General features: G+C 37.2%; 2 protein-coding genes across 3 annotated transcripts in view; one reads left to right on the top strand and one right to left on the bottom strand.

Annotated features, from left to right (window-relative positions):
• The window catches only part of LOC139136829 (uncharacterized), a 328762-nt gene that overhangs the window by 107813 nt on the left and 193005 nt on the right, over positions 1 to 27944 (bottom strand). The window lies entirely within an intron of this gene.
• Positions 203 to 13649, top strand: LOC139136811 (beta-galactoside alpha-2,6-sialyltransferase 2-like). Of its 2 annotated transcripts, XR_011553253.1 has the most exons (5): positions 203 to 323; positions 8515 to 9203; positions 9943 to 10143; positions 11067 to 11238; positions 11887 to 13649. XR_011553253.1 is itself a non-coding variant. In XM_070704650.1 (4 exons), the coding sequence occupies exons 2-4, from the start codon at positions 9901 to 9903 to the stop codon at positions 12132 to 12134; spliced, it is 663 nt and encodes a 220-aa protein (XP_070560751.1). In that variant the 5' UTR covers positions 203 to 323; positions 8515 to 9900; the 3' UTR covers positions 12135 to 13649. The 2 variants fall into 2 exon arrangements, 1 of the variants encoding a protein (XP_070560751.1); XM_070704650.1 differs by having other exon boundaries at positions 8515 to 10143.

Below are 27944 nucleotides of genomic sequence, written 5' to 3'. Positions count from 1 at the left end.
TTAAATGAAAAGCGGCAGTTGCAATCCAATAGTGCTTTTGGAGATACAGGAGTATGGTAAGCGAGAAAACAGACACAGTTAGGCAGTCATGAGTTAGGCACATGATATCAAAGGTGCCTCTTTTGATTGGCATTAACAAACTGTCACGTGTGTTGCATATGATGCCGATGATTGATAGGGTGATTCAACGGGGTCGTACAGTGTCGTTCAGGTGATTACTCAGTGTCTTTGCAAGATGGCTGGTGTTCACATAGGCGATGAAGAGAAACAGCTGAATGTCTCACGAAAATCAGAAACTGGTGAAACAAGCAGTTAAGAAAGAGGTAAGTAGAGGACAACAAGGTTCATCACGATGAAGTGGTTGAAGAATATTTCTATTTATTATTCATATCGCACATCTTTACAATGATTTATCCACAGTCGCAGAGCCATGCTTCCTACTCGATGCTTGAAAATTAAAATAAGGCCAGGACTATAGTAAAAAGAATCTTAGCGGTGAGATTGCATCAGCATGGTGTTCGATATTCGATATGAGTAAAACCTCTTTCGCAATGTAGATCTATTTTGTCAATAATTGCGCGAATCATGGGCCAAACAAACAGGTCTGCACCATAAGCTTATCTGAATACCTTTTGTTTGACTAAGATGTTTGAAATTGTTAAAGGTCACCGTTCATAAAATAGGCCTGTTTGTCGAATGTCAGTGCGATCAATTTAACTAACATTGTAAGATTTTTTCAAACCGTTCATTTGGGAGGAAACGTTTTACAAGGCGGACAGCACTGAGCTCGGCTAAACTTGTTTGTGGGTGTTGTCTAAGCGCTACGTTGTGGCAAAGTGACCATTTTTGTATCTCTCGTCACTAAGTCAATATCATTGTCATTTCATAGTCCCGTTTACAACTTCTTCTAATAGGCGAAAGATAATTACTCAGCGAATTTTACACATATTAAACAGAGACAGTACAATTTGCATATTTGTCACATAACAGAGTGAATAAATCTTTTTAGTTCAGTAATCTATCGATCGGATTCAAGCTCATCGTATGCAGCATCCAGTCACCTATCAAGGACACCATGGTGATAACCAACCGGCTAAATACCGACCCTTAAAAGGAGCAGTTCAAATTGAGCTGGTACAATTTTTGTGACTCGACACCTCCAACACACACACAGGCACACCGTAAAGTTCACGAAGCACTCGCCCACGCATACTCGGTATCAGACATAGCTCACAAACAATGAATACATCCATCAACTGGGCAATAGACAGCCTCTGGTACAATTCTGTCCACGAGTAGAGCTATCAAGCCAGAGTAGAAAATTGTAAAATTCTCGAACGGATTCGAATGTACAACGTACGACACCCAGCCACCTAGCAAAGACGTCATAGTCAGAAACAGGTCGGCTCCATTTTAAGCCTAAAATGAGCGGTTCAATAATTGTTACAACTTTATCTGACTGCCATCTCTCCACACACTGTAGAGTTGCTGCAGCACTGGAACACACATACTAGCTTTCACACACCGCACACAAACGCGATCAAGAATACATCGCTTAACTGCGCAAGAGAGACCCTTGGGGACAATTCAGTCCACCAGCAGCGCTATCAGAGAGGGGTTAAGAATTATATGGTGAGAACATCGCCAAAATTATCTTGAAAACTTTATTTAAACTTATCTCATTATTATTATTATTCCATTGTTTGGTGATTTAATGATAATTATGTCAGTATTTGGCCATTATTTTGCAATTATTTGATCATTATATGGATATTATTTTGACATTATTATGAACTGATTTGGTAATTCGGTTGTTTTGACATTATTCAGCATTGATGTCTTGATTTGGAACTTATTTCATCATTATTATGCCATTATTTGGTGATTTGGTCATTTTTATGTCATTATTTGGTCTTTCTTATGCGATTATTTGGTCATGATTACAATTTTATCTTGAAATTATTATGAATTTATTATGTTAATTCGGCTGTTTTGCCATTATTCGGCATTGATGTCTTGATTTAGAACTTATTTCATCATTATTATTCCATTATGTGGTGATTTGGTCATTTTTATGTCATTATTTGGTCTTTCTTATGCGATTATTTGGTCATGATTACGACATTGTCTTGATATTATCTTGATATTATCTTGACATTATTATGTTAATTCGGTTCTTTTGCCATTATTCGGCATTGATGTCTTGATTTAGAACTTATTTCATCATTATTATTCCATTATTTGGTGATTTGGTCATTTTTATATCATTATTTGGTCTTTCTTATGCGATTATTTGGTCATGATTACGACATTGTCTTGATATTATCTTGATATTATCTTGACACTATTATGTTATTTCGGTTCTTTTGCCATTATTCGGCATTGATGTCTTGATTTAGAACTTATTTCATCAATATTATTCCATTATGTGGTGATTTGGTCATTTTCATGTCATTATTTGGTCTTTCTTATGCGATTATTTGGTCATGATTACGACATTATTACAATATAGTCTTGACATTCTCTTTGCTTTCAATTATCTGACCTCCTTTATTATCTGAACTCATTATTTGACCTGCATTTGAACCCTACCCAGAAATCATTGCACATGGCGATTCACAATGGCGCAGTTGGTACGGTCTGTTCCCTCGCATAGAGAGAGAAAAGCGGGCTTTGCGTAAGTTTTAAAGCGCAGCTCAGCACATCGCGTATCTAGATGTACGAAGATGTTTTATCGTAGGTATGCCACATTATATTTTTGGTTGGTCGGGAACTATTCTCGAGCATGGATTTTTTTATTGTAAACTCATAGGGGCACAGTCGCAAACCTAACGACTTTTTATTGCTTTGTTTGTTATGAAACCGCAACGAATCAAAATACTTCTTCAAGGAAGAAAAGTCATAACGTTTCATAACAAACAAAGCAATAAAAGTCGTTAGGTTAGCGACCGTGCCCCTATGAGTTTACAATAAAAAAAATCCATGTTCGAGAATAGTTCCCGACCAACCAAAAATATAATGTGGCATACCTACGATAAAACATCTTCGTTGAACGAATATTTCCTTGATACTTATTAGTACCGGCTTTTCAGTCTGTATCTTACAGATGCAACTCTAACTGGCCGTAAAATAAGATAAAAGATAAAAGTATTGCTTTCTCATTTTTTCATAATTCCCATCTGGACTCATCTGGATGAGAAAGCTTCAATAATGGCATGAGTATCTTGAGATGATTTTGATTCTAATAATACAATCAATTGCAGTGTGGTCTATATTTGGCAAATAAATACGACAATGTAATCGCTTTGTCAAGGTCAAACATATTTACGAAAGAGTATTATAATAAACTATAGATCATTAGGAATGAATCAAAAAGTGATTTCGGCATGAACTCCAGTTGAAGTCTTGCATCTACATGTAAAAATGTTTTATATTTATTACATTGTAAATAAGACATAGGCCCCTAACAACCAAAAAAACTAGCTCCTGCAGAAGCCTTAACCTTAAAGGCGCCCTTCTCAATCCCTGGTTCTCGCATTAGCGAATGTGTCAACAGCCCATTTACAGTTTGTCATTCTTTTGTTTTCCATTGAATATTTTATCAAGTAACTAATATTTATATGAGATAAATCTGATAATTGAGTGGGGGCTTTAAGAATATATAGGGGTGTCGGAAACAGGGATGTTGCAACATGGATCACGGTGTTGGAGCTTTAGGGTGCGGGCGGTCACCATCCACTGCATCCGCATTGGCAAAAACTCGAGAGACTTCAGAAACTTTAGCATCTAGGCCTGATAAACATAAACACATATTAAATCTTGGTTGCGCTTTGCTCCATGGAACTGGGGTATAGTAACATAAGCTTATGGACATTTTTTAACACAGCACGGAGCTTTTAACACAGCTCGGCGATTTTTTTTAACACAGCGCGGAGATTGTCGTTTTCGTCCACGGTATCGATACCTTTACTGATCTCTGTGTGGCAGGCTGGGTGTAACCTAGCCGTGTGTACGTACAGGTCTTGTGTGTTTCCGGTGTTATACGGCCTCCACCATATAACACGGCAGGCCCACGGAACGTTTCGTAGATCGTCGTCGGATGGGAAGTGACTGACACTGTGAGGCCGAAGGCCGAACCTCGGTCTTAAAAAAAGCAAGTGGCAAAAATGACTTGCTAGGTCCGCTGTCAAAATTCTGTTTGATTGCATACAGACAAGCAATGTAAGCGAAGCTATGGATGTTCATGTTAAATATAGTCCTTTTGTGGTTGCGGGCCTTTTTACATAAATCATGGCAGTGGTATTTATTAAGCTAAAATATAGGGCCATGGGTAATTAAAACGCTCAAATGGTGTCTAATGATAAACTAAATTCGCTGCGTTTGATTTTCTGTTTGTACAAGTTTTGTTTGATAGTCACGTCATTATCAGTGAAATAAAATGATAAAGCTTACACCTGTCTAATCTATATCGCGGTTCAGTTTAAAATTAACCGGTCTAATTTCTACTCAGCTTAAATAGACCCTATGTGGAGTTTACACCTCAGTTTAAAATTAACTGGTCTAATTTCTATTAAGCTTAAATAGAGCCTAATGTGGAGTTTACACCTTAGATTACATATAAATGATAAATATAGATAAATAAGATAAATATATTACACGCCTTTTGATTCACCAATATTCAAAGTTTGGTTCCCTTTGTTAAGAAAGATAATCTTACAGAGATCCATCAAACTGGTGTGTGTTTGGATGGAATATGGTGCATTTTATGTTTGACATATCAAGGGTTCTGGAAAAGTAATCTCCCTCAAACAAATATTTTCACTGCATAAACTAAGCGTAATACGTATTATTTTAGGTAGCATTTTGAACACACTGTTCGTTTGATAGGCCTGTTATTACAAGTTAAGTTGAGTAAAAATTAACAAGAAATACACCTATTTATTTTATCTCTTTACATTCATAAGAAATCAGTCTGGTTTACATGTAGCGTAAATGGTACACAAGTAGAGTTCACACATCATGTTGAATCACTGAGTTTGTTGCATCACTAGGTAATACGAATAATGTGCATAATTGTAGATGCACTCATATCCAAAGCTTCATACCCTATAGGTTGTGACAAAGTACGAATTATCAATGAAGCGAGATTTTTCAAAATTTGCTTTCCATAACTATTTGTTTCGATTTAGCAAATTGTAATGAAGAAATGTAAGCAGAAAATTGTTCCAGTGAAAGAAGAATTTTCCTTCTTCCATGCTTACAATGCGTCTCCGGTCTTACACCTTTTTATTAACAAGGATCATTTAATTGGGTTCAGATCTACTCCAGCATACAAAACACTGTAACATAACGGAAATATACTGTTAAATAAAAGTAACCAAACAGATTGAACACTCTTTGATCGTTGTGCCATATATTACCATACTTTTAAAGGGGATTCCGCGTATCAACTTGCGTCTCTAATTGGATCTTTTAAACCACTGTGAGATGTTCAATACTATCATATATATGATTTAGAATTTTTGCGTTCGCAACAAATACCAAAATTAACAAGGTGTTGTATCAGCCTCAAGTCTATGATTCAAATCAAATATAGTACTTCCTGGACCAGGAAGATTGTCATCTATAGCCTTATGGAAGTCTGTGTACGTAGTCTTTTATCGCTGATGGCCTCAAGCCAGATATACAAAGAAGGGTTTTCTTGTCCATTCAAAGTCATAGCTAAAATTTAGGTGTCTAGTATTTCACGGCAATATACACATTGACATGAACATGGATGCGCAAATTGTAATTGCTACCCGTTATCTGTGTTACTTATTGGTAATTGGAAAATTTGGAAGTGTAAACTGTGTAAAGGTTTGTTTTGCCTTCATCTTCAGTTTTGTCAAATTCCTCAAAGGTAATGTCCCATCGTAACACCTCTTCACGTAGATATTGGCAATACAGTTTTAGCCTGAGTGCTCTATCTGTCTCGGTACCGTAAAGGCATACAAAGTCCACAGTATGCAAACAAATACACTCAACGGAGAGATATTTCAACATACGCGACAGCTAAATATGTATGCGGAATAAAACATGCAGGGTATGTTGCCACAATTGCAAAGAGCGGTTACCTGGGCTATATAGACAGTGAAAAAATATGTTGACTAGATGTTGGATAGCTGGCGAGTATTATTTGAACATGACTAGTTTTGCATAATGAATGATCGTTGACCTATTGGCGTGAGCGAGAAGACATCTTACGACGGCGTACTGTGTCGTGCAGAGTGAAAAACGTGTAAGGCTGCACAATTGATTCCATCGACAGTGCAGCCGCAGAGGCATGCATCGAATGATTCTTTCGCTTGATCGAGGTCTCATTGTTTGAAAATTAAAATAAGGCCAGGATTTAAGAAAAGAATCTTAGTTGTATCACCATGGTATTCGATATTTGATACGGGCACATACGCCTTCGTTATGACACTCAAGCATGTCTAACCACTTTGACATTATCTGAACATATTCTGATCGATGTAGATGACCTTGTTGAAAGGTCATCGTTCATAAAATATGGCTGTTTGTCGGGGCTCAGTGCTGCCAATTATACAAATACAATAACAGTTTGTCTAATCGTTCATTCAGGTGGATATGTTATACATCTGAGCTTGATTTAAGGGGGCGCTGCAACCAACACGGCATATTTTGTTCAAAAATCACTTTTTAGCAAATATTCTTTCAATTTTAAATAATTTGTAAGCCAAAGATTAAAATATTGGTTGGGTTCACCTTTTAGCTTGTCAAGCAGTCGTAAGTTGAGTGATAAAAAAGTGTTAATTTATGCAAGTGTATGTAAATCACCCAATTCCGGGCTTCTTTTCTGCTCTTAATTTCAGAATTTCCAAAAAAATAACTCCACTCTTGCTGGGTCAAATTTTCTGAAATGTTCATATTATATTCTTTAAATGCTATATAAAAACGAGTATTTTGTTAGGCAATAAAATTCTTAAATTTTGAATAAGAGGCATTTTTAATTGTGCTTATCATGATTTTAATCACTTTTTTGAGTGTCTGTCTTCCAGCCCTTGCCATGTTAGAAAGATGACGCAGAATAAAATAGTCGTTTTTTTCTACACATTATCTTCTTTCAAGAGAAATATTATATTCCAGAAAATATCGTCAAGTTTCTGACTTAAATTAATTTTTATCATTAATACCCAAATTGAGGTTTTTACCCAATATATACACCCACTTTATCCTTCGAGTAAAATACTGCAACCATTATGAACTATAGAGTCTCTGCGTTTTGAAAATATATGATCGGGTTTCCTTGTCATCTTTGATGAGAAATATTGCTTTGAAAATAACTGTGTTGTCAACATGCAGCTCCACCGTAAGCTCTCGTAAATATTGGGCATTTTGATTTTTGTTACATAAAGTGCTTTATCGGGTGCAATGACCCTATTTTGTTCAAAGCCGTTGGATTGGAGCAAACTTGAATTTTACCATTCTCACGATACCACCTCCACCACTACAGCCATCATCATCATGATCATCATTATCATCATCAGCAGCAGCAGCAGCAGCATCATTATCATCATTATCATAATCATCATCATCATCAACATCATCATTATCATCTTCATCATCATCATTCTCAAGAAATTCTATTATATCTTAAGGGGCTTATCGTAATCAAGGTACAGCTTTTGATATGCAGCCAAGTACATTGTGATTCTTGGAAAAAAACTATTATTTTTAGTAAAGTGGCTTATTTTTTTAAAATCTTCCCTCTTGACTTCAAGAAACATAAATTACATAGCCAATTATTCTTGAATTTGTCATCTTCATCTTTGGTCAGTTATAGGCGAATGTGATTGACAGAGGAAGCAACCTACAAGGTGTGAACCTTTAACATCGGAGGATTTACAATTGTTTACAATCAGGACAGCTTTGACATAATATTTCTAACAATAGCGCAGATGTGCATATATCATCGAACCTTGTTATGGCTGGCGTCTTTGAATTATTCCGTGATGAGAGATATGGACTACAGCTTGCAAACGATCGGTTTACTTATAAGATACTAAATGTTTACAAACAAAAGAATTCCGGGTTACGGGTGCTCATTAACATAGGTTTATGGTATAATGATTTATGGCATAATGTATTGCACTGTAATGCACCAGATACTGATGGTATGAGCGAGCTACGATGCAAGTAGACTGTGTATTATGCAATAATTGTCCTTCCACTTTCCTTTAAAAATTATATAAGACTAACAGTCGATCATTTTACGTACAACATTGCAACAACCGAAAAAAAATACGTGTATACGTTCTTTTTACCTCGCCAGTGACACATGTGTGTTTTATTTGCATTATTTTGAATCCCCTTAATAGATATAATTAAATCCTGCCTCTTTTTTCTCTCCAAAGGCTTTGAGAGGGAATCAATCAATGTATCGAATATGATAGTCACAATTTCTAGTGCTGTTGCTGGTAATAATAACATTGGCTTCTCTTCTTCCCTTCACAGATTTCCGAGACTGATTTAATGCTGCCTCATTTATTGTTGCTGGATTCTATCGGTAAATTAAACTATGACCTCAAAAAGACCATGCAGTCGTAACCTTCGAAAGTACCTGTTTTTAGTAGTTCTGTCATTGCTGTCCCTTTCCACAATGCTCCTTTGGCGTCCAAGCCCTTCTGTCGATTGTTGTACTATCGAGGTGGTTGTTTGGAACCGGTCAACTGTGTTCTGGTACCCGGACAGCGATTCTTCCGAATACATTGCCCTGCCCGCAGCAGACTTCGAGGATTTAGCTCTTCTTGTCAAACCGAAAAACCTTAGCTTTAGTCAAAATGTTGTTTTTCCTCTGAAAAGCCATGTACGTCTCGTACGAACTGGAGACGAGAAGCTCAAAACCATGCTGCGGGGTAGCGAGCTGTCGTTTGACAAGTCGACAGAAAGACCGCCAAAATTCAAACATCGACTTCTGGGCAGGACCGATGCTTCGAACGAGGAAATCGTTTGCAAGTTCAAGCAAGCAGGACAGATATCATTTTTCAGGCAAGGTGACTCTCCCTTTCATGAACTTGGAATCGACAGAATTTTTCCAGAGAAACCAATTATCCCTGGGAATACCGCACAGCCACAATACAAGACGTGTGCAGTCGTAACAAGTAGCGCAAAACTGAGCGGAACGAAACTTGGGGACGAAATCGGTAGGATGAAATTTAACTGCTATCTCTTTCTTCCTACGGGACTTATCACCGAAGAAGATTGATATCAAATTTTCAAATATATAATTTCGCTGACAAAATGCAGAAATTTAAAAGTATTTGTGTCTGCAATACTTAGGAATAGTGTTTCTGAGTAGTTGGTCGGATAAAAACAGTCTACAATGCATTGAAACCAACTGCAAATGATTTACATTATGGGAGTGATGGTCCTTCAAGCTACAGTTTCAAGCTACAGTGTATAGTTGTATTTGTTATGAAAGCTCTGATTTTAGATTTTATGGATTTAATTAATTACTTCATAAGTTCTATTCTATTCTGTATGACCTGAAAGCATTATGTGCTTACATTTAGAAGAGACAGGTAACTTCTGCGGGCATTTATGAACAGAATGCAGTATTTACATTTTGTGCATTTACAGTGCTACGCTTGTAGAATTATATCTACTCAAGCGACCTTAGGGATTGAGTATCGAGAAATCACAAAATTTCTGATGTCATTTTCTGCATAAAATTTGATTCGGAAGTTAATAATCAATTGAGAATGTCAATAACATAATTTTGCTATGATTTCACCATATTTGCTTGTCTACCAATGCCCAATGAACTAAATCGACGACAATTATTTTTACTGCATATGGCGTCGTTGTCACTCCTATAGACACATAGACACATATTTCGATATGTGTGTAGTTGTCAAGGACGTCTTTCCATTCCTATCGCAGATTCACACACAAGCAGTGCTCCGTTTTAACAGTGCACCGATTAGAGGGTACGAGAAGGATGTGGGCAACAAGACTACACTGCGGGTCGCCAACCACAGAGTGGTATTTGGACTGAATCTCGCTGAAGAGCTGGGTATATCGGGCAAGTATATGCCGATAATCTCATGGAGAGAAGGACCGTACAATGCGAACGTGTACAAGGTATGGCATGAAGGGCTGGTATACTTGTCATGCCTATCTTTCGACATCTTAACCTATAAGATGCTTCCTTGTATAATGGTCTGTCCCGCAGTCAATCTCAGTCGCCTTATTTATCCCCAGTTCCCCCGTCTTCCACTCATTAACAATCTCTTATGTATGTTGTATGTATGTATGTATGTATGTATGTATGTATGTATGTATGTATGTATGTATGTATGTATGTATGTATGTATGTATGTATGTATGTATGTATGTATGTATGTATGTATGTATGTATGTATGTATGTATGTATGTATGTATGTATGTATGTATGTATGTATGTATGTATGTATGTATGTATGTATGTATGTATGTAGTATGTATGTATGTATGTATGTATGTATGCATGCATGCATGCATGCATGCATGCATGTATGTATGTATGTATGTATGTATGTATGTGTGTCTGTCTGTCTGTCTGTCTGTCTGTATGTATGTATGTATGTTTGCATGCATGCATGCATGCATGCATGCATGTATGAATGTATATGTCTCGTACATCTGTCTGTCTCGTACATCATGTACGTGTGTCTGTCTGTGCATGTCCCTCTTTCTCACTCTGTCTTTCTTTACATAAGGCATACGTATGAAGTGAAAATAAGACCCCAATATGTTTATATGTGGTGGATATGAAGGAGTAGCTATTATCTTCGCAAGGGCAGTCGTTTGTATCATTATTGTTAAAATATTCGGTACAACAATAACAGTGTAAAGCTGAAAGAAAACAAGAGCCTAGAAAGTCGATTTCTAAATGCTCGTAATGCTGGTCCGTCATGTTATTCTTCATTTATGCAAGGGAAAGATACAAAGGCTAATGTCAATATAGTTATGACCATGAATATATTTTTGCAATTGCTAGTTTTCTTATTGCATTAATTGTCAGTGGTACAGAGAGGGAAAATCGATCTTTTGTCATTTCGTCAAGTGGTATTACAAATATCCATCGATGCCTGTTCATCTGTTACGACTGGACGCCATGTGGAAGCTCTGGGATATTGTGCAAGAGTTTACAGCTGATGAGATGAAAACATTTCCCCTTTCATCAGGTTCAATAGGTAAGTTTTTACATATGTGTGTACAAGAGAGAGAGAGAGAGAGAGAGAGAGAGAGAGAGAGGAGAGAGAGAGAGAGAGAGAGAGAGAGAGAGAGAGAGAGAGAGAGAGAGAGAGAGAAACTTGTTAGTGCTGTTACTTCCACTACCAGCGAACTAGTTACCAAACTCAAAACAAACGTTTGATATTTTGGTCTACAATATTTAATCTATTGAGATAGACAATGAACTAAGCGACTGGTATTTTGGAGTTGAGGAGACAAAACTGCTAACAGTAATATCTCAAAGGTTACGGTGCTTATCATGAAAATGAAATAGTAATCGCACAAAATACTATAACCAATTGCTGATTATAATGACGACTTTTTGTAACACAAGGTCCATACAAAAACTATGCAGGATTAAGTAATTTCATATTTTACGAGGGGAATTTGCCTAAGGATTTCGAAAACAGTTGCAGGAAAAAATAGGTTAATAGGCATTGATTTGTAGACTGTTGGTTGAAATCCAGTGTCGATGCACTTAAACTTAAAAAGCTATTATCTACTACATAAAGGAATGGTTGATAAAGTCACTTTATTTTCTGTACGCTATTATATTGTCTATGTTTTGACCACGTATTTATTTACTTCCTCTCTTTTTGTCCTTGCAGGTGTCATTTTGATGCTGAACATGTGTCAGACTGTTGATGTTTACGGGTTTGTGTCGAAAAATGAAGATAGATATTGCTATTATTATAAGGCTTGCCCAAACGGACGCAAATTGGAACTACTGGGCCATTCGATAGTGGCAGAGAAAAAACTGATCGAAAGATTAAAACAGAGTGATGAAAATGACATTGTTGAAAAACATAAGGTTACGTTAAAGGGATTTTCCCAGTACAAATGCAAAAACGGGTGACATTTAATCAAAGGAAATATCAGTGAATTATTCACTAGTTTTCACTGTCCTAATTTGCAAGATTGCGCGCTGTCTTGAAAAGGACGTCGTATTTAACTCAGCGGCTAAATTAAGTATCAGGGAACTTTAGGCTTGGTTTCGCCGCCATTGTAATGTATTTACAACGAAAGCTAGCAATGGAAGTGTTTATTTTTGTATGTAGAGGACGAAAAGTCAGCTTTGATTGTAACTGTACAAAATTGCAATGTTTGTTGTCACAAATGAATTTTGTGCGTCGATAGTTGCCATAACAACGTTATTCGTTAGAAATCCACATGCACTACACTCTTTGAAGTGAAAGACTTTAATATCTTTCTCAAACTTTAAACGTTCTCTTTCAAAAACAGTAAATAAAACTCGAAGGTCACCGTGGGAGATTTAGTCGTACAGAAATAAATTGCCTTTAACTTAAACGATATAAGTTGAAATGCGAAATGGTCGCTAGGCCTGAGCTAACTCTAGGGGGAAACAAACTTTTCCATTTAACAAAAAGCGTGAAAATTGTGTTTATTCGATGAGCATTCAAATAAGCCAAAAGAAGTGCTAGATCAGAAAAGTGTATTACACTTGAGAGTCTAAAAATCCGCATGCGAGGCGCATTCTACCTGAAATCATAGTCTTACAGAAAGGAGAGGTAACGGAGAGTCTACTTCTTACAAAAAGTCACCTTCAAGCTTACCTAGAGTACAGTTCAGTAAACTGTTGGACGTGTTAATTTTTATCGCTGACGTAAATGTGCATAAGTTAAGCCTTGTTTGCTCCTACCGATATTTTGTATTTGCTAAATATTTCACGGTTCCCTTCATGTCTAACTTTAGTGGCCTAAAAACCTGGAGCTGGACAGACAATTTGTAGTGGTGGGTGGATTTTCGTTTTGTGATCTTAGATACCACATAGTCTCAATGCAAGGGGACGAAATGTTTTATTCAATCCGATCAGCAAACAGTAAATTTACAACTGCCTTTTGCATCAAGCAACATTGATGCTTGGGTGACAATTGCAGATATGACGTTCATCAGATGAAATGAAGAGCTAATTGAAAGATCCATTAGCTGTAACGTTAACTTTGGTCATTTTTTGATTTTGTTTGTTCTGTGTATCATCTGCAGTTTCTGGTTTGAATCCCTGAACCATTGAGAAATTCCGAATATTTAGCTCATAAATATACGCAACATTAGTATAATCTGCATTGTTATTGTTTAAATTTTGTATTTAGGTCCGGACTAGAATACATTTATCAACAATAACAATGGTCATTTCACATATACAGGTCGTGTTTGCAAGCAGGACACCGGGCATTGGTCATGATGATTGGATTACAGTAAAATTCTGTAGTTGATACATTGAAACAGAGTAGTGAAAAATTTGTCAAAAGTTACATCTAATGTCCCTTTAATTTCCACAAAAAGAAAACTTATTCTGTGGTTTTTATAAATAGCATTTTTAGTGTAAATAAAACACACATAAACGGTAAAATGCGATCGGCGTTTTACACCTGTGGCCACTGTACTGTTGATTAAGCCTCCTTGATACAGTAAAAAATTCTGCTTGTATAAAGACAAAACTGACCCTGCCTAGGGTTGCAAATGAGAGTTCATTTAAAAAATGAAAGAGTTAAATATACATTTAATGTGAATCGCGCATAAAAATTAACTTTGAAGAACAATTGCTGGTACCTTAGCCAAAGAGAATGTCACAGAAAATGTACCGTTCATATAGATATCGGCAATACAGTTTCAGCTTGACTTCTGTGTCTGTCTCGGAATCATATAGGCATACAAAGTCCACAGTAGGCAAACAAATACATTCAACAGAGAGTTACTTCCACTTACGCGGAGTAAAACATGCAGAACACGATTCGAACTAATTTGGGATAATTGGATCTTCTATTTTTTAATTTCTCGAAATGTTAGATGCCCTATAGCTTTAGTTGCAATATTACATATTACTCATAAAAACAAGTGTATTGCAAAAACGAAAAGCAGATGAGCTGACATTTGCAGATTAAACCAACATTACTACACTATCCAATTATCGAAAATAAGTTTCAATCGTGTTGCAGGGCATGTTGCCGAAAGCAAAGAGCGGTTACCTGGGCTATATTGTGTGTTTGATTGGCCGTATAAGTGAGAACAGACTTACGATCTGTCCTACGGTATAGACCAAGGAGCGAAAATGACGTAAGAATAATGCGAGCTGGACTGATCCCCTCTCTAGACAGAGATATAGTTTGTTGAATGAGGTGACATTCCAGAGAGTATTATTTCAATATGACTAGATTTTCACCCTGAATGAAGATCTCCTGGCAAAAATTGACCTCACTGTCGACGTTGGGGCAATGCACTTTGATCGTAAATATGTTACAAAACTTGCCGCATTAAAAGTACAATAAATAGGATCTCACAGGAAAAGATCAGGTAGTTTAGGGGTTAACTGTTAGAATACTTGATGTTTTCTTGAACTGGAGAAACTAAAACACTCAGGGAAATTTGATAGGGAATCTTTTAAGTTGCAATTCGTCCCTGCTTTTAGAGGGTTAAGCCTAATTCAAGATGCACGTTCAAGATTCACGATTCACCATTCACGTGCTGCAGTTTAAGCTAGGAAAAGATGCATTTTCCAACAAATTTACTTTTTGATTATGTACACTGATATATCACCGCTGGGACTTCAACGGCGCCTTCGCTATGCATGAAGTGGTGGCCTGCGAGAGTGAGTTCACGAATTCTTCACGCAGGGGCCTGGGTTATTACAGTAAGGCACTGAACAAAAATGTTTCAAAATAGTGGTCGTTCAAAAGCGTTTGCAAGTAAAAAGTGACTCTTCCCAACTTTCATGAGCAACAAACAGTGACACTCCCCTATATGTCACAATCCTCATCAATAATATTTAGACCTTTTCTCTAGTGGCCATCTCTGATCTAAACTTTAGAATTAAAAATTAACTATCAAATATCTTTACAAATATTTTGTAGACCATAGGGCCAGGTACCCAAGTGCTAAGTTTCAAGGTCACAGACCCTGTCAATTATGAGAAGAAGACTTTTAAAGCATTTTTCAGAATTTTCTATGACCTTTGAACTGCCCTTCACCTCTGCAGCTAAAGTCTGGCTTTATCTTTTCCTATGTAAGAATCCAAGACGGTTAGTGTCTATTGGAGAATGACCGGTATGGAACCAAATTGCTCACCAACATTTTGAGGTTGCCCCTGAACTTTGACCCTAACTACATCCTGTACCTCATTAGTTATGCACTCATCTAATTCTAGTCCTACCAATAGAGCTACAGTATGATTTTTAATTAACGGGGATAATTATTTGAGAAGTTTTTTGACAAAATTTCACATGACCAGAGCGACATTTGGCCTCGAATTTACTACTGGGCCCATAAATCAGTAACCAGTTTCAGTTGCGCATGAACATTGGGGAGTGTCGCTTTTTTTTCTTTAAACACTCTTGAAGGATCACTATTTGGCGCACCGCGCCAGTTTGGAAAACACTGGCCCTCCCTTTCTGTAATTTCTATCCAGTCCCTTATTGTAATGACCTTGGGCCCCTTCCATGTAGAATTTGTAAACATACGTATCGCAGGCCACCACTTCATGCATATAGAAGGCGCCGTTAAAGTCCTCAAGGTAATTTATCAGTGTACATAAATCGATAAAGTAAATTTGAGTGAAAATTCACCTGTTTCTAGCTTGAACTGCAAAATCTGAATCTTGAATCTTGAATCTTGAATTAGGCTTTTAGAGATACAGTAGCTAAGTACGAAAATGGACAGAGTCATTTATAAGCTGACCACAAGGCTATCACATGCGCTGTTTTATTGACATTTAACAAGCTGTCATGTTGCATGAAGTACCAGTGATTAGTACCAGTGATTAATTGGGTCATCTAACAGGCGTACCGTGTCGTGCTGGTGATTACTCAGCGTCTTTCCAAAAGGGCCAGCCTGGTGCCCTCATCGGCGATTGAGAGGAAGAACTGAACGTATGATGAAAACAGAAACTGGCGGAGCTGGTGAAACAAGTGAATACAAGTAATTACAAGTCAAAATAAAGTAGTTAAAGAAAAGAGGTAGGTAGAAGACAACAAGTCTCATTACAACGAAATGGTTTAATAATGTTACTATTCACTAGTTATGTCGCGCATCTTTATAATGATTTTATCCTCAGCCACAGAGGCATGCGTCCTATGACGGGATCTCGTTGCTTGAAAATTAAAATAAGGCCAGGACTATAGAAGAAAAATCTTAGCAGTTCGGTTGTACCAGCATGGTGTTCGATTTTGTCCAGAATTACCCGAATTATGTGACAAACAAGCACGACTAACTACCATAACGTTATCTGAACACCTTTTGATTGACAACAGTATCTGAACTTATTAAAGGTCACCGGTCATAAAATATGGCTGTTTATCGGAGGTCAGTGTGACCAGTTAAACTAACACTGTAAGACTTCGTCAAATCGCCCATTCAGGAGGAATGTTGTACAAGTTGGACGGGTTTGGAACTTGGCTAAATTGTTAATGGATTTTGTATGAGAGCTACATTGTATGTTTTAGTATAGTGACGATATTTTGTCCAAAGGCATGAGATTGGAGTCAGTGATATGTCGCCACGGTATTACTCGTCTCTGGCAAAGTACATAACTAGAATGGTGCTAGAAGTCTGTGAGTCTTGGTCACACGAGATTCAGTTTAAAAATTCGCGTAAAAAAGGCAAACACAAATCATTATGTCACCCACGTTCATGTGGATATCATACAGAAGTAAACCTTGTCTCGTCGCTACGTAAAAATCATTATCATTTTATGGTCATATTTACAACTTCCGCTCATAGGCTAAAGGTAACAAATGAACGGGTACGCCTAATGCAAGATTCACAATTCACGATTCACGATTCATGTTGTGCAGTTTCACTCACTTTGACTTTATCGATCCATGTACACTGATAAATCACCATTAGGATTTCAACGGCGCCTTCTATATGCAAAAATTGGTGGCCTGCAATGTGTGTGTTTACAAATTCTACACATTAGGGCCTCGAGGTTATTACAGTAAGGATAGGAATTATTGGGAGGGAGGGCCGATGTTTTTCAAAATGATGCCGCGGTGCATAAAACAGTTACCCTTCAAGAATTTTTTTAAGGAAAAAAGTGACCCTCCCGAATATATCATGTGCAGTTGAAACTGTGACTGATATATAGACCTAGTAATAAGACGAGGTCAAAGGTCACTCTGGTAAAGTGACATTTTGTCAAAAAACGTTTCTCTAATGTTTGTTCCTCTCCACCAAAAATCACACCTCTGGCTCTATTGGCTTACCTAGGATTAGATATGTACATAATTAATAATGTACATGATGATGTAAGGGTCAAAGGTCAGGGACAATCCAATAACGTGGGTGTGCAATTTGGTTCCATGCCAGTCATTCTTCAATTGACACTGTTAACTCTTATATAGGATTAGATAAAGCCATACCTTAGCTGCAGAGGTGTAGGGCGGGTGAAAGTGTATAGAAAATTCGGAATAACAATCCTTCAAAAATCTTCTCCTTACAGCACCCGTGACCTTGGAATTTGGCCCATAGGAACCCGGCATTTGTAGGAAATTTGCTACTTAATTTTGATGCGAATGAGGTCAGTTTTAAAGTTAAAATCTGCGTTTGTCGCAAGAGAAAGGGTCTTAATATTATTGATATGGATTGTGACACATTGGGAGAGGATCACTGTTTGTTGCTTGGAGGGTCACTTTCTTCTTGCAAGCACTTCTAAAGTGGCACTTATATGAAAACATCGTCCTCCCTCCCCGTAATTTGTTTCCAGTCCCTTACTGTAATTATCTAGGCCCCTACAGGAAGAATTCGTAAACACAAGTATCGCCGGTAACCACTTCATGCATATAGAAGTCGCCGTTATTTTGAAAAACATCGGTCCTCCCTCCCTAAAATTTCTTTCCAGTACCCCTATATGTAGAATTTGTCAACAATCAGAAGTAGCACCCTGCGATATGAGTCCTATCGCAGGGTACTACTTTATGCGTATACAACTTAGAAGGCACCGTTGAAGCCTTAATGACGATTTATCAGTGCACATGAATCTATAAAGTCAATGGAAGTGGAAATGGATCTATTTCTAGCCTAAACTGCAGAACATGAATTAAGAATCGTGAATCTCGAATCGTGAATCTTGAATTCAACGATCTTTTACATAATAAGCAAAGACAGCAAAATTCTCATATTTATTATATACCCATCCCATTATAGCTTCATCCTTGTGACGTTTATCGTAAAATATCAGCCATGATATTTCATGGTAAATGTCGAGATATGCACGATAAACGTCATCGGTTTTGTAGTGTCCCCGAACTACATTTGCAATTCGATGGTAAACAACGTAATAAAGCACCAGATATGAACTGACTGTGATCACGTGTTTTACAACAGGTACATTAATAATAGTACGCTTCACAGAATGTTGGATATCCCGTAAATAGACTTGAAAATTTAGCATTTACTCAACTTGACGTGCTTATGTGACCTCTGAATGGAAGGAATGATGTGTACAGATTTTGAGTTTGACAAAATTACAAACTTAGCTATCAAGCATTGAAATTGACTGCTGATGACTCGACATGTATTGACATTTATTAGACACTACTGGACGCATGAAATAATACTGTATGACATGAATTACTGCATACTTGACTGTTATGAAGTTGTGTAAAGCAATTGTACCTTTGGCCTGGCTATTTTAAAGCGACAAAACAACGAGCAAGAAGTATGTTTACACGATAACTCAAAAACGCCTGAACGGATTCAGGTCAGATTTAGTATACATGTACCATATGCTACTTGCAAGAACTGATTAGATTTGGTTCGTGTGGCTTGCATATTAATGAAGTTATGCAATATCATTTTTTTCCTTACAATGGTTTCCCTATGGAGACGGTAATGACGGTGTAGACATATATCAAGAAAACTGCACAAAATGTAATGAAATTTTTCACAGATGACAATCTAAAAACATTATGATGATACTGTGAGCGTCATGTCAATTATCTTCATATTTGCATATTTAATGAACTTTTGTTATCAGTGAGATAACTCTGAAATTCCTGCACCAAACTTGATGATACTTGCAACAAATTTGATCTGGTATATATCAAATTATACTTAGAAGCATTGGGCAGTGTCAAGTTAATAAATAGCTCATTTGCATATTTATGAATTAGTCATATAACTCCGATATAACTTCACCAAATGTGATGAAATCTGCTGCAGATACTGATCCGATTGATATCTAACTGTGGTGTAAAGCATTTAGTAGTGTGAAATTAATTAAGGGTTCATTTGCATATTTAATGAACTTCGTAATTAGGTATATAACTCTCAAATTACGGCAATCAAGTCAGTGAAATCTTGTACAGATATTGATCTGATAAATATCTAATTGTACTGACAAGCATTTGGCCGTGTCACGTTAGCAAATAGCTCATTTGCATATTTTATGAAGTTTTGTAATTAGTCATATAACTCCGAAATAACTGGACCAAATGTGATGAAATCTGCTGCAGATACTGATCCGACAGATAGCTACGAATGACGTGTACAGATTTTGAGTTTGACAAAATAACAAACTTAGCTATCAAGCATTGAAATTGACTGCTGATGACTCGACATGTATTGACATTTATTAGACACTACTGGACGCATGAAATAATACAGTATGACATGAATTACTGCATACTTTTTTACTGTTATAAAGTTGTGTAAAACAATTGTACCTTTGACCTGTCTCATTTTAAAGCGACAGAACAACGAGCAAGGAGATGTTACGCAACATTTGCAGACCTCATTAAGATAATCACTAAACAAAACACAAGAACAAAGACAGACATTGTATATTCTGACAGCAGTTCAATTGAGCACTGACGCGGAGTGGCAGACAGACTACTGATAGTTAAGACTAGACGTGTATATGGTCTACTGCCAGAGTAACTATCTCTGACGAGGATTAAACAACACTTTCACAGCGTAATTAATTTTATACGTGCATTTCTGTGCGTAGTTTTCTATGGGTATATGGCCTTATAATATTCATTTACATGCATGTGCTATATCTTTGTAATTGTTTGAGTATTCGGGACAATTTTTCGGTGAGTATTGCAATATGACAGAGCATCATAAAAATGCACAAAAGGTCATGTGACACGCCTTGAAGATCACGTGATCATGGCGGCCATATTAGATTTTACAAAAAAAATCAATAAAATGTTGCATTTTTTGTTATTTCAATATATAAATGTATTTTTCTCAGTGTAACACTTAAAAATTACCACTTACGTTTTATCAACTCAAATTCAGTATGAGGAACACATACGCTAAAACATATTCCACGTAAATGAGATTAATATGCATATTTATTACAAGTTCATCTTTGAACAACACGTATCATCTGACATGAAAAGAGAGCTATGTTCTATTTAAGCTTCTATACTGGTAGCCAGTCCGATGTGTAATTGTCATTGATAGATTGATGTCGTACTACATCCACAGGATACCCCATCAACGTTTGTGATGTCAGTCACCGGTCTATGTCGCACTTTGTCGCATGCTCAGATTGCCTACCTTCCTGTCAGTGTCTTGTTTGCGATCTCTGTGTTTGCTCAACTGGTTTGGAAACATATTCAAGTTCTGTATTAGAGTTGTAATTTGAAATTTGTCTTCCGCCATCTCGTCGAGTTCAGTTTCAAGATCAGTGACAATTCTACTATTAGTGTCTAGAAAAACATGCTCAAGGGCTTTGTCGGTGTTAAACTGTGCCCGTCGCCATTTTAAATACCCTCTGAGAGAAAAAGAACAACCGATCACACGATCCTTACAAATCACGGCCGAGAAATGACCGAATATGGCGGCATTTGTTTACAAATTTGGCGCGCATGCTCATTAGGTTTGACCTCTACCTCGTATACTACGCTAGGCTTGAGGAAATAGTCAACAAACATGATGTAGATCAAACAAAGCCAACGTATATCGAACGCATATAAACGCGTACTTTCTTGGCGCGTTTACGCGCCTCCCGCAGTCTGGCCGTGTGGCGCAGAATGCGCCCTCTCGCGGTGAAAGTGTAATTGTATTATGTTTTCAAAATTCCTCTCAATAAACCCAATTCATACCAATATAATCGACAACCGTGTGAGGCGTGTAATAAGAACAATCAGATATCTGTTATATCATTATATGTAGCAGGTTTCATCAACTTTAACACAGTACTCTCAGAGTTAAATCACTAATTACAAAACTTTATTTAATATGTAAATGAGCTAATTATTAACTTGACACTGCCCAATGCTTCTAATTATAATTAGATATATATATCAGATCAATATTTGTTCAATGTATCATCAAGTTTGGTGCAGGAATTTCAGAGTTATGTCAGTAATAACAAACGTTCATTAATATGCAAATGAACAGATAATTGACAAGACACTCACAGTATCTTCATAATGTTCTGTGATTGTCATCTGTGAAAAAATTCATGAAATTTTGTGCAGTATTTCTTGATATGTGTCTTCACTGTCATTACCGTCTCCATAGGGAAACCATTGTACGGAAAAAAATGACATTGCATAACTTCATTAATATGCAAGCCACACTAACCAAAATCTAATCAGTTCTTGCAAATAGCATATAGTACTTGTGTACCAAATCTGACTTGAATTTGTTCAGGCATTTTTGAGTTATCGTGTAAACAGACAGACAGACAGACACACACCACACACACACACACACACACACACACACACGGACAGACAGACAGACATCGCTATAACGTTAGCCCACGTGTGAACACTTGAGCTAAAAATGGCGGCCCCTTTCCGTGCCGTACCGTACGACGATCGAGTGCGATCGAAATCAGGAGAGATTTTTAAGCAACGGACAGGTTTTGATCAGTTACAATTGCAATAGCATACCGCACCTTAAAAGGTTTCCCATGTACGACGATTTTTGAATCCCATCCCGGTGTTTTTCTTCTTGAGGTTGATTGAGAGGAGGACTTGCAGCGATGTTGCGCGTCATGTTGACTTCCTCGTACGGTTTATGAATAAAACCTGTTCACACAAATATTTCGATATTTATGCGCAAGGCGTATTAAAGTAAAGCCTCAAAATTTAAGGCCTTTACCTAAGTATTTGTAAAATTCTGGGCATATGGCAAATCGGTTATTACCCATATCGCCTGTTTCTTGTGCATTCGTGTCATTTGTGCTGCGTCAGACATACGTTCGACTTCGTCTCGTGTCTGACGCATTACAAATAGTACCCTGCTGATACGACGCAAGGAACTGGCGATATTGGGTAATAACCTCTAATTGTCACATACCGATGTAAATAACCCTTTAAGTTGAGTAATTCATCTAAATTGGTACAATTTTTATGACTCCGACCCCCTCCCCCAACAAACATATACATTCACGTTGCAGAGTTCACGAGGCACTCGCATGCAGTTACTCGGTATCACACATCGCTCACAAACAATGAATACATTTCTCAACAGGGCAAAAGGCAGCCTCCGGGACAATTCTGTGCACCAGCAGAACTATGAAGCTAGAGTACATAAATTCTCGATCGGATTCGAGTGTACAACGTACAACACCCTGTGACCTAGTGAAACACCATTGTCAAAGCCACTCGGTTCAATCCCTACCCTAAATGCGTGGTTCAATAATTGAGTTAAGTTGTTAAAACGTTTTCTGACCGCCGTCTCTCCATAAACCGTAGAGATGCTGAAGCACACACGTACTGGCTATCACACACCGTACCCAAACTTTATCAAAACAATGAATATTTCGTTTCACTGAGCGAAAGACATCCCAGCAGTAGAGCTATCAAGCAGTGGAATAGAAAATTCAGTAAATTATCGATCCAATTCGAACTCTCAAAGTACGACACCCAGTCACCTAGCGGAGACATCACAATCAAAACCTCTCGGCTAAATCCCACCCTTAAAAATGTTGTTTTAATAATCGAGTGAAGAGCAGGCTTATATTTTACAGCTCTCACTTCACCACTTAAGCCATCATCATCATCATCATCATCATCATCATCATCATCAGTACAAGCAATTCTACTGTTATCAGGACCGTATCATGACCCTGGTATAACTTTTGACATGAAACTTAACATATTGTTATTCTTTCTAGAAAGCCTGTCATATTTAATGAAGCCGTTAATTTTTGAAAACCTTGCTTCTTCACTTCAAGATATACAAATTACATAGTCAGTTATGATTGAATTTACGGCAGTTGTCCTGGATGGGTTACTGACAAATGTGATAAGCAGACAATCTGCAACGTACGAAATACACCCTCGACATTACGAGCGTCGCTTGTGGTAAACCTTTAGATTGAAATATCAGAAACTTTGTATTGTCAAATCATCTATTTCCCGTCGAAAGATTTCAGTGGAGACTTAATTGCTGCGCATGAAATCAAGAGAGCTACGACGTAATATGTCTAAAATTAGTGCAGATGTTCATATATCATCGAACTTCAGGGTAATATAGCATACCCTGACACCTTGCCTGTCGACCAAAAGAAAAAATTCAAAAACTAAAATCATTTGAATCACATCTTTCCATGATGTACAGTTACTGTTTGATGACTAAGAATTAAAATCTTTACCATTCATGTTTGACTTCGATTATTGCGTAGCTTATGCTTACCGTGATTAACGCATGTAAACATTGTTCACGGGAAAGCTGAACAGATCAGAATATAAATTGACCCAAATCTTTGTGTTTTGAAATTGGATACAATACGGTGTTATATAGTTTCTGAACCTGTAAAATATACACTGCAAGATCCGAGGTGCAAACTTTTTATAGACTACCCCTCGCTACGTATTTAAGTGTTGCGAGTGTAGCGAAGGCTAGGAAAAGAAGTCTAATTACAGAGAAATATATCAATGCGCAGCCTGTTTAAGATGGGACTATTTTCACATAGGGTGTCTTGTATGGAACAGTTCGATCTTCCCATCGATTTACATATTGTGAATAATTATTCCTTTCATAAGGGGAACACCATTTGATTTCTGGGGGGGGTATGGAGGATTTTGAGAAAAAAAAATCTGTCGCGAGTGAGATAGAAGAAAAAAAAAATTGATCCTGCCATGGCCTGAGAAAAAAAATTGTCATAACAGACAGAAGTGAAAAAAAAAATTGTCACAATGCACCAGAAATTAGCAAAATTTGGAAACCCTATTCTCATGTATTCTTTGCCGGCGCGCCGCCATAGGCGGCGCAAATGTTTTTACCACAAGCAATTCTTATGTTTTTTTCCCAGCACTTATGATATAAGCATGCACTACATAGGTCTACTTACACCTCAGTGCACTCAATGTTTTCCTTCCCTTTCCTGACCCAAGAAATCATATTTCAGGATTTCTGTTGCAATATCTCAATGGCATAGGCACTATCTAAAGGGGACTTTTTGACTTCTGTAAATTTTGAAAATTTTAAAAACAAGACAGGAGTCAATAAACTAGTATTTAAATCAATATAGTATTGTCTCAATATAAATATATTAGGAAAATGTACAAGTTGACAATGAAAAATTGAGGAACAACAAATGTAATGAAATACAAGGGAGAGGGTCACTAAAAAAATTGAAAACTTCAGGGAGCGTTACTCAAAATGTGGAGAGGAAGAAGGGGGACGGGTAACTCAATTTATTTTGGCGAAATTAATTGAAACACATCTCAGATTGCACAATTGCACACATCCATTTCTCAAATTTTCAATGCGAGAGGGGCACCCCCTCTCGTGCTCTCCCCCCTTGGCTCTTCTAACAGTGTTACTGGTAAAAGACAAATTTAAAATACCTATCGGATTGCACTACACTGCACCGTGGCGCGCATCAATTTCTCAAAATTTTCACAGGATCTAGGACAAAACTGAACTGTTGTGAATTCATCCTTTATTATCACAGAAACATGTTTTTCATTTACCTCAGTTCAATGACCATTTTGACAGTTAAACATACCATATTCATGCATATGCTTTTCATTAGAAGCTGGCAGCTGGAGAAATGACACAAGAAGGTCACAGATTTTCCGTTCCTGAATATTTATTTATTTTCAGTCTCTGGCAAACAGAACTGTTTTTCACAAATTGTATTGTCATTGTTTGATTGTTGAATATTGTGACACAAACACTGATCATGCATAAAATGTAAAAAAATATTGCAGTGTTCAATGTCATTTTCAAACAATTTTTACCAAATGCAAAATAACCTGAAACTCCTCTCAGATTGCACTGTCACGGTTGTAACTTTCACTCTCTCTGGGTTGAGGTACCGGTCTGGGATCGTAATGCTTTCAGTAACTGAAGCTTGACACCAAAGTTGTGGTTGTAAGCACAAATTCAATCTTTATTACTAACCACCGTTCTCAGCTCCGTACCGTTCTACTCTACTTCTAAAAAGTGTACAACTTAAATAGTTTCCAAATCTACATATTATAATGATGACTCAAGCTACAATTTTAATTAAATACAGATCATGTGGGAAAATATTAAAGGACAGGAATATTGTCAAAACAGGACGAAGTGTTCTTTCAACACGAAGTTTGAGTCAACGTCAACCTCCGGTCACTTCTAATGAGTTTAACATCTGTTAAAACAATACATCACTCAACACAAGACAGTGACGGTTACTTCAAGGTTGTGAATGTAAACAGTCTGAGTGAGTAATAGGAAACTACAATCGTCAAGGGAATAAGCATAGGAACTCAGTGTAGTCTTGGTGGTCACTGTGAGTTTACTAGAGTTCAAGTGAATTGAAATCCTTGGAAAAAGGGAAAGGAAGCGAAAAGGAGGGCGTTACACTCTCCCACCTTTTTAATAACCAGCGTCCTCGCTGGTCAAAAGCAATGACGCTGTACAAGAAAGCAAAAGTTTCTGTCTAAAGAAAATACCAAAATAAAACACAGTGTGATTAAAATACGAGAAAATACATAACAGGCAGTGTTGTCATTTTCTTACTCAAAATATGTTCATAAAAATTAATCTACGTCTAACATGAAAATTACAAGTCTAATATATACTGTTATAAAGTAACGTAAAATGCAGAGTAAAATACTAACTTATCTTATCTTGAAAATACATAAAAGAGTTACAATTATCTCTAACTAAATATAAACGTTTGTCTAATCCCATTAATAAATTCTTAAATCCTAATAAAGTCACTATTTATAACATATACAAAACTGTGAATGTCTGTGGAAAACTGGAAGATGGGTGGTTTATATAGAAGGGTGATGTAATCGTGACCCTGGAATAGTGGAAAGGCATTATCTGCTTATGGTCGCCATAGCAACGACTGCTAGGCATAACTAGACTGTAGCAACAGCAAACTTTAGTGCCAAAATCCGAGGCTCTTTCTCGTGTAATCTCCATCAAAACAAAATAACAACAAAACAAAACACCAACACCGAAATATCATCAAACCAAAGACTTCAAAATAAACACCAAAAACCCGCGATAAACCTCATTATCGCTATCTGTATCACTTCCTCAGGCCATTCGGTCAAACAGGACCATTGTATCACATACGGATCACTAGCTCTGGCATATTTAGCCAACTGAGGAGAGAAACAACAAACAATCCTAACTTCTGTACGCGTACGTCTTCATAATAACAACAAAATACAACACATCATCTGAACAACACTTCAAAGAAAGAGATACCTCGTTTGCATACAAGTCCATGAGATTAGCCTATGAAAAATGAGTGATTGCGAAGTACCAGAAAATAAATCCACCAAAACAGAAAAGTGTACATTCTTATTTGCGTTTCTGTCTGATTCTATGCGTGGGTGAACCTATGATCGGTACTGGATTTGTCTTCAAACTTTGTAAAGCTGCTTCATTAAGATTTTCTTCCGGTTCCCATGTATTATGTTTTGCATCGTACCCATGCCATTTTATCAAAAATTCACGCTTTCCATTTCGATATCGACATTTTTCGATTTTCTCTATACCGAAGTACTGATTCGTATTATCATCACAGTCATCCTCTGTCTGTGAATTTGAGAGCTGACTTAATCTCTTTTCTGCATGCTCGCGAATCTTGCGGCGACGTTGTTTGTTACTTTGATTACTATCTAACGACTCAATGGGTGTTTCACTCGCACTAAAGTAAATTTCAGTATCTGATGATAAATGATAGTCAATTGTATCTGGGCGTCGTCTTTCGTATATGTTACTTACGTCATCATGTGTCTCACTTTCACCAGCACTGTATTGATTCGACTATGGTTCTAAAAGTCGCTCTAGTTGTAAATGCGCGAACTTCAATCTATTCAAATGAACAACCTTTGGATGCGGGCGTCCATTTTCTATATTTTCTAAGCGATAATTTACCGGCGATACTTGTGCAGTAATTTTATATGGACCTCGATATGGATGGGCGAACTTCGGACTTATGCCAACTGCTACTGCTGAAGTATACAAATATACTGTATCGCCTACTTTGAATTTTGTAGCTTTACGCACTTTCTTGTCATGTCTTTCTTTCATCTTATCTTGCGCTCTTTTTATGTTTTCTTTGGCTAAACCTACCGCTAAATTTCTTTTCTGTGCGAGATCTTTCAAATGAAAATCTATATTCTTTGATCTTGACGGCTGTGGTAAAATTTCTACATCTACCGGAAGTCTTGCTTCATATCCGAACATTGCCATGAAAGGACTGACACCAGTCGTCTCATGCGGACTT

This window comes from Ptychodera flava, chromosome 7 (genome assembly GCF_041260155.1).
Source record: "Ptychodera flava strain L36383 chromosome 7, AS_Pfla_20210202, whole genome shotgun sequence".
Lineage (NCBI taxonomy): Eukaryota > Metazoa > Hemichordata > Enteropneusta > Ptychoderidae > Ptychodera > Ptychodera flava.
Note: the sequence above shows the minus strand (reverse complement) of the source record. Positions and strands in the feature narration are given on the sequence as shown.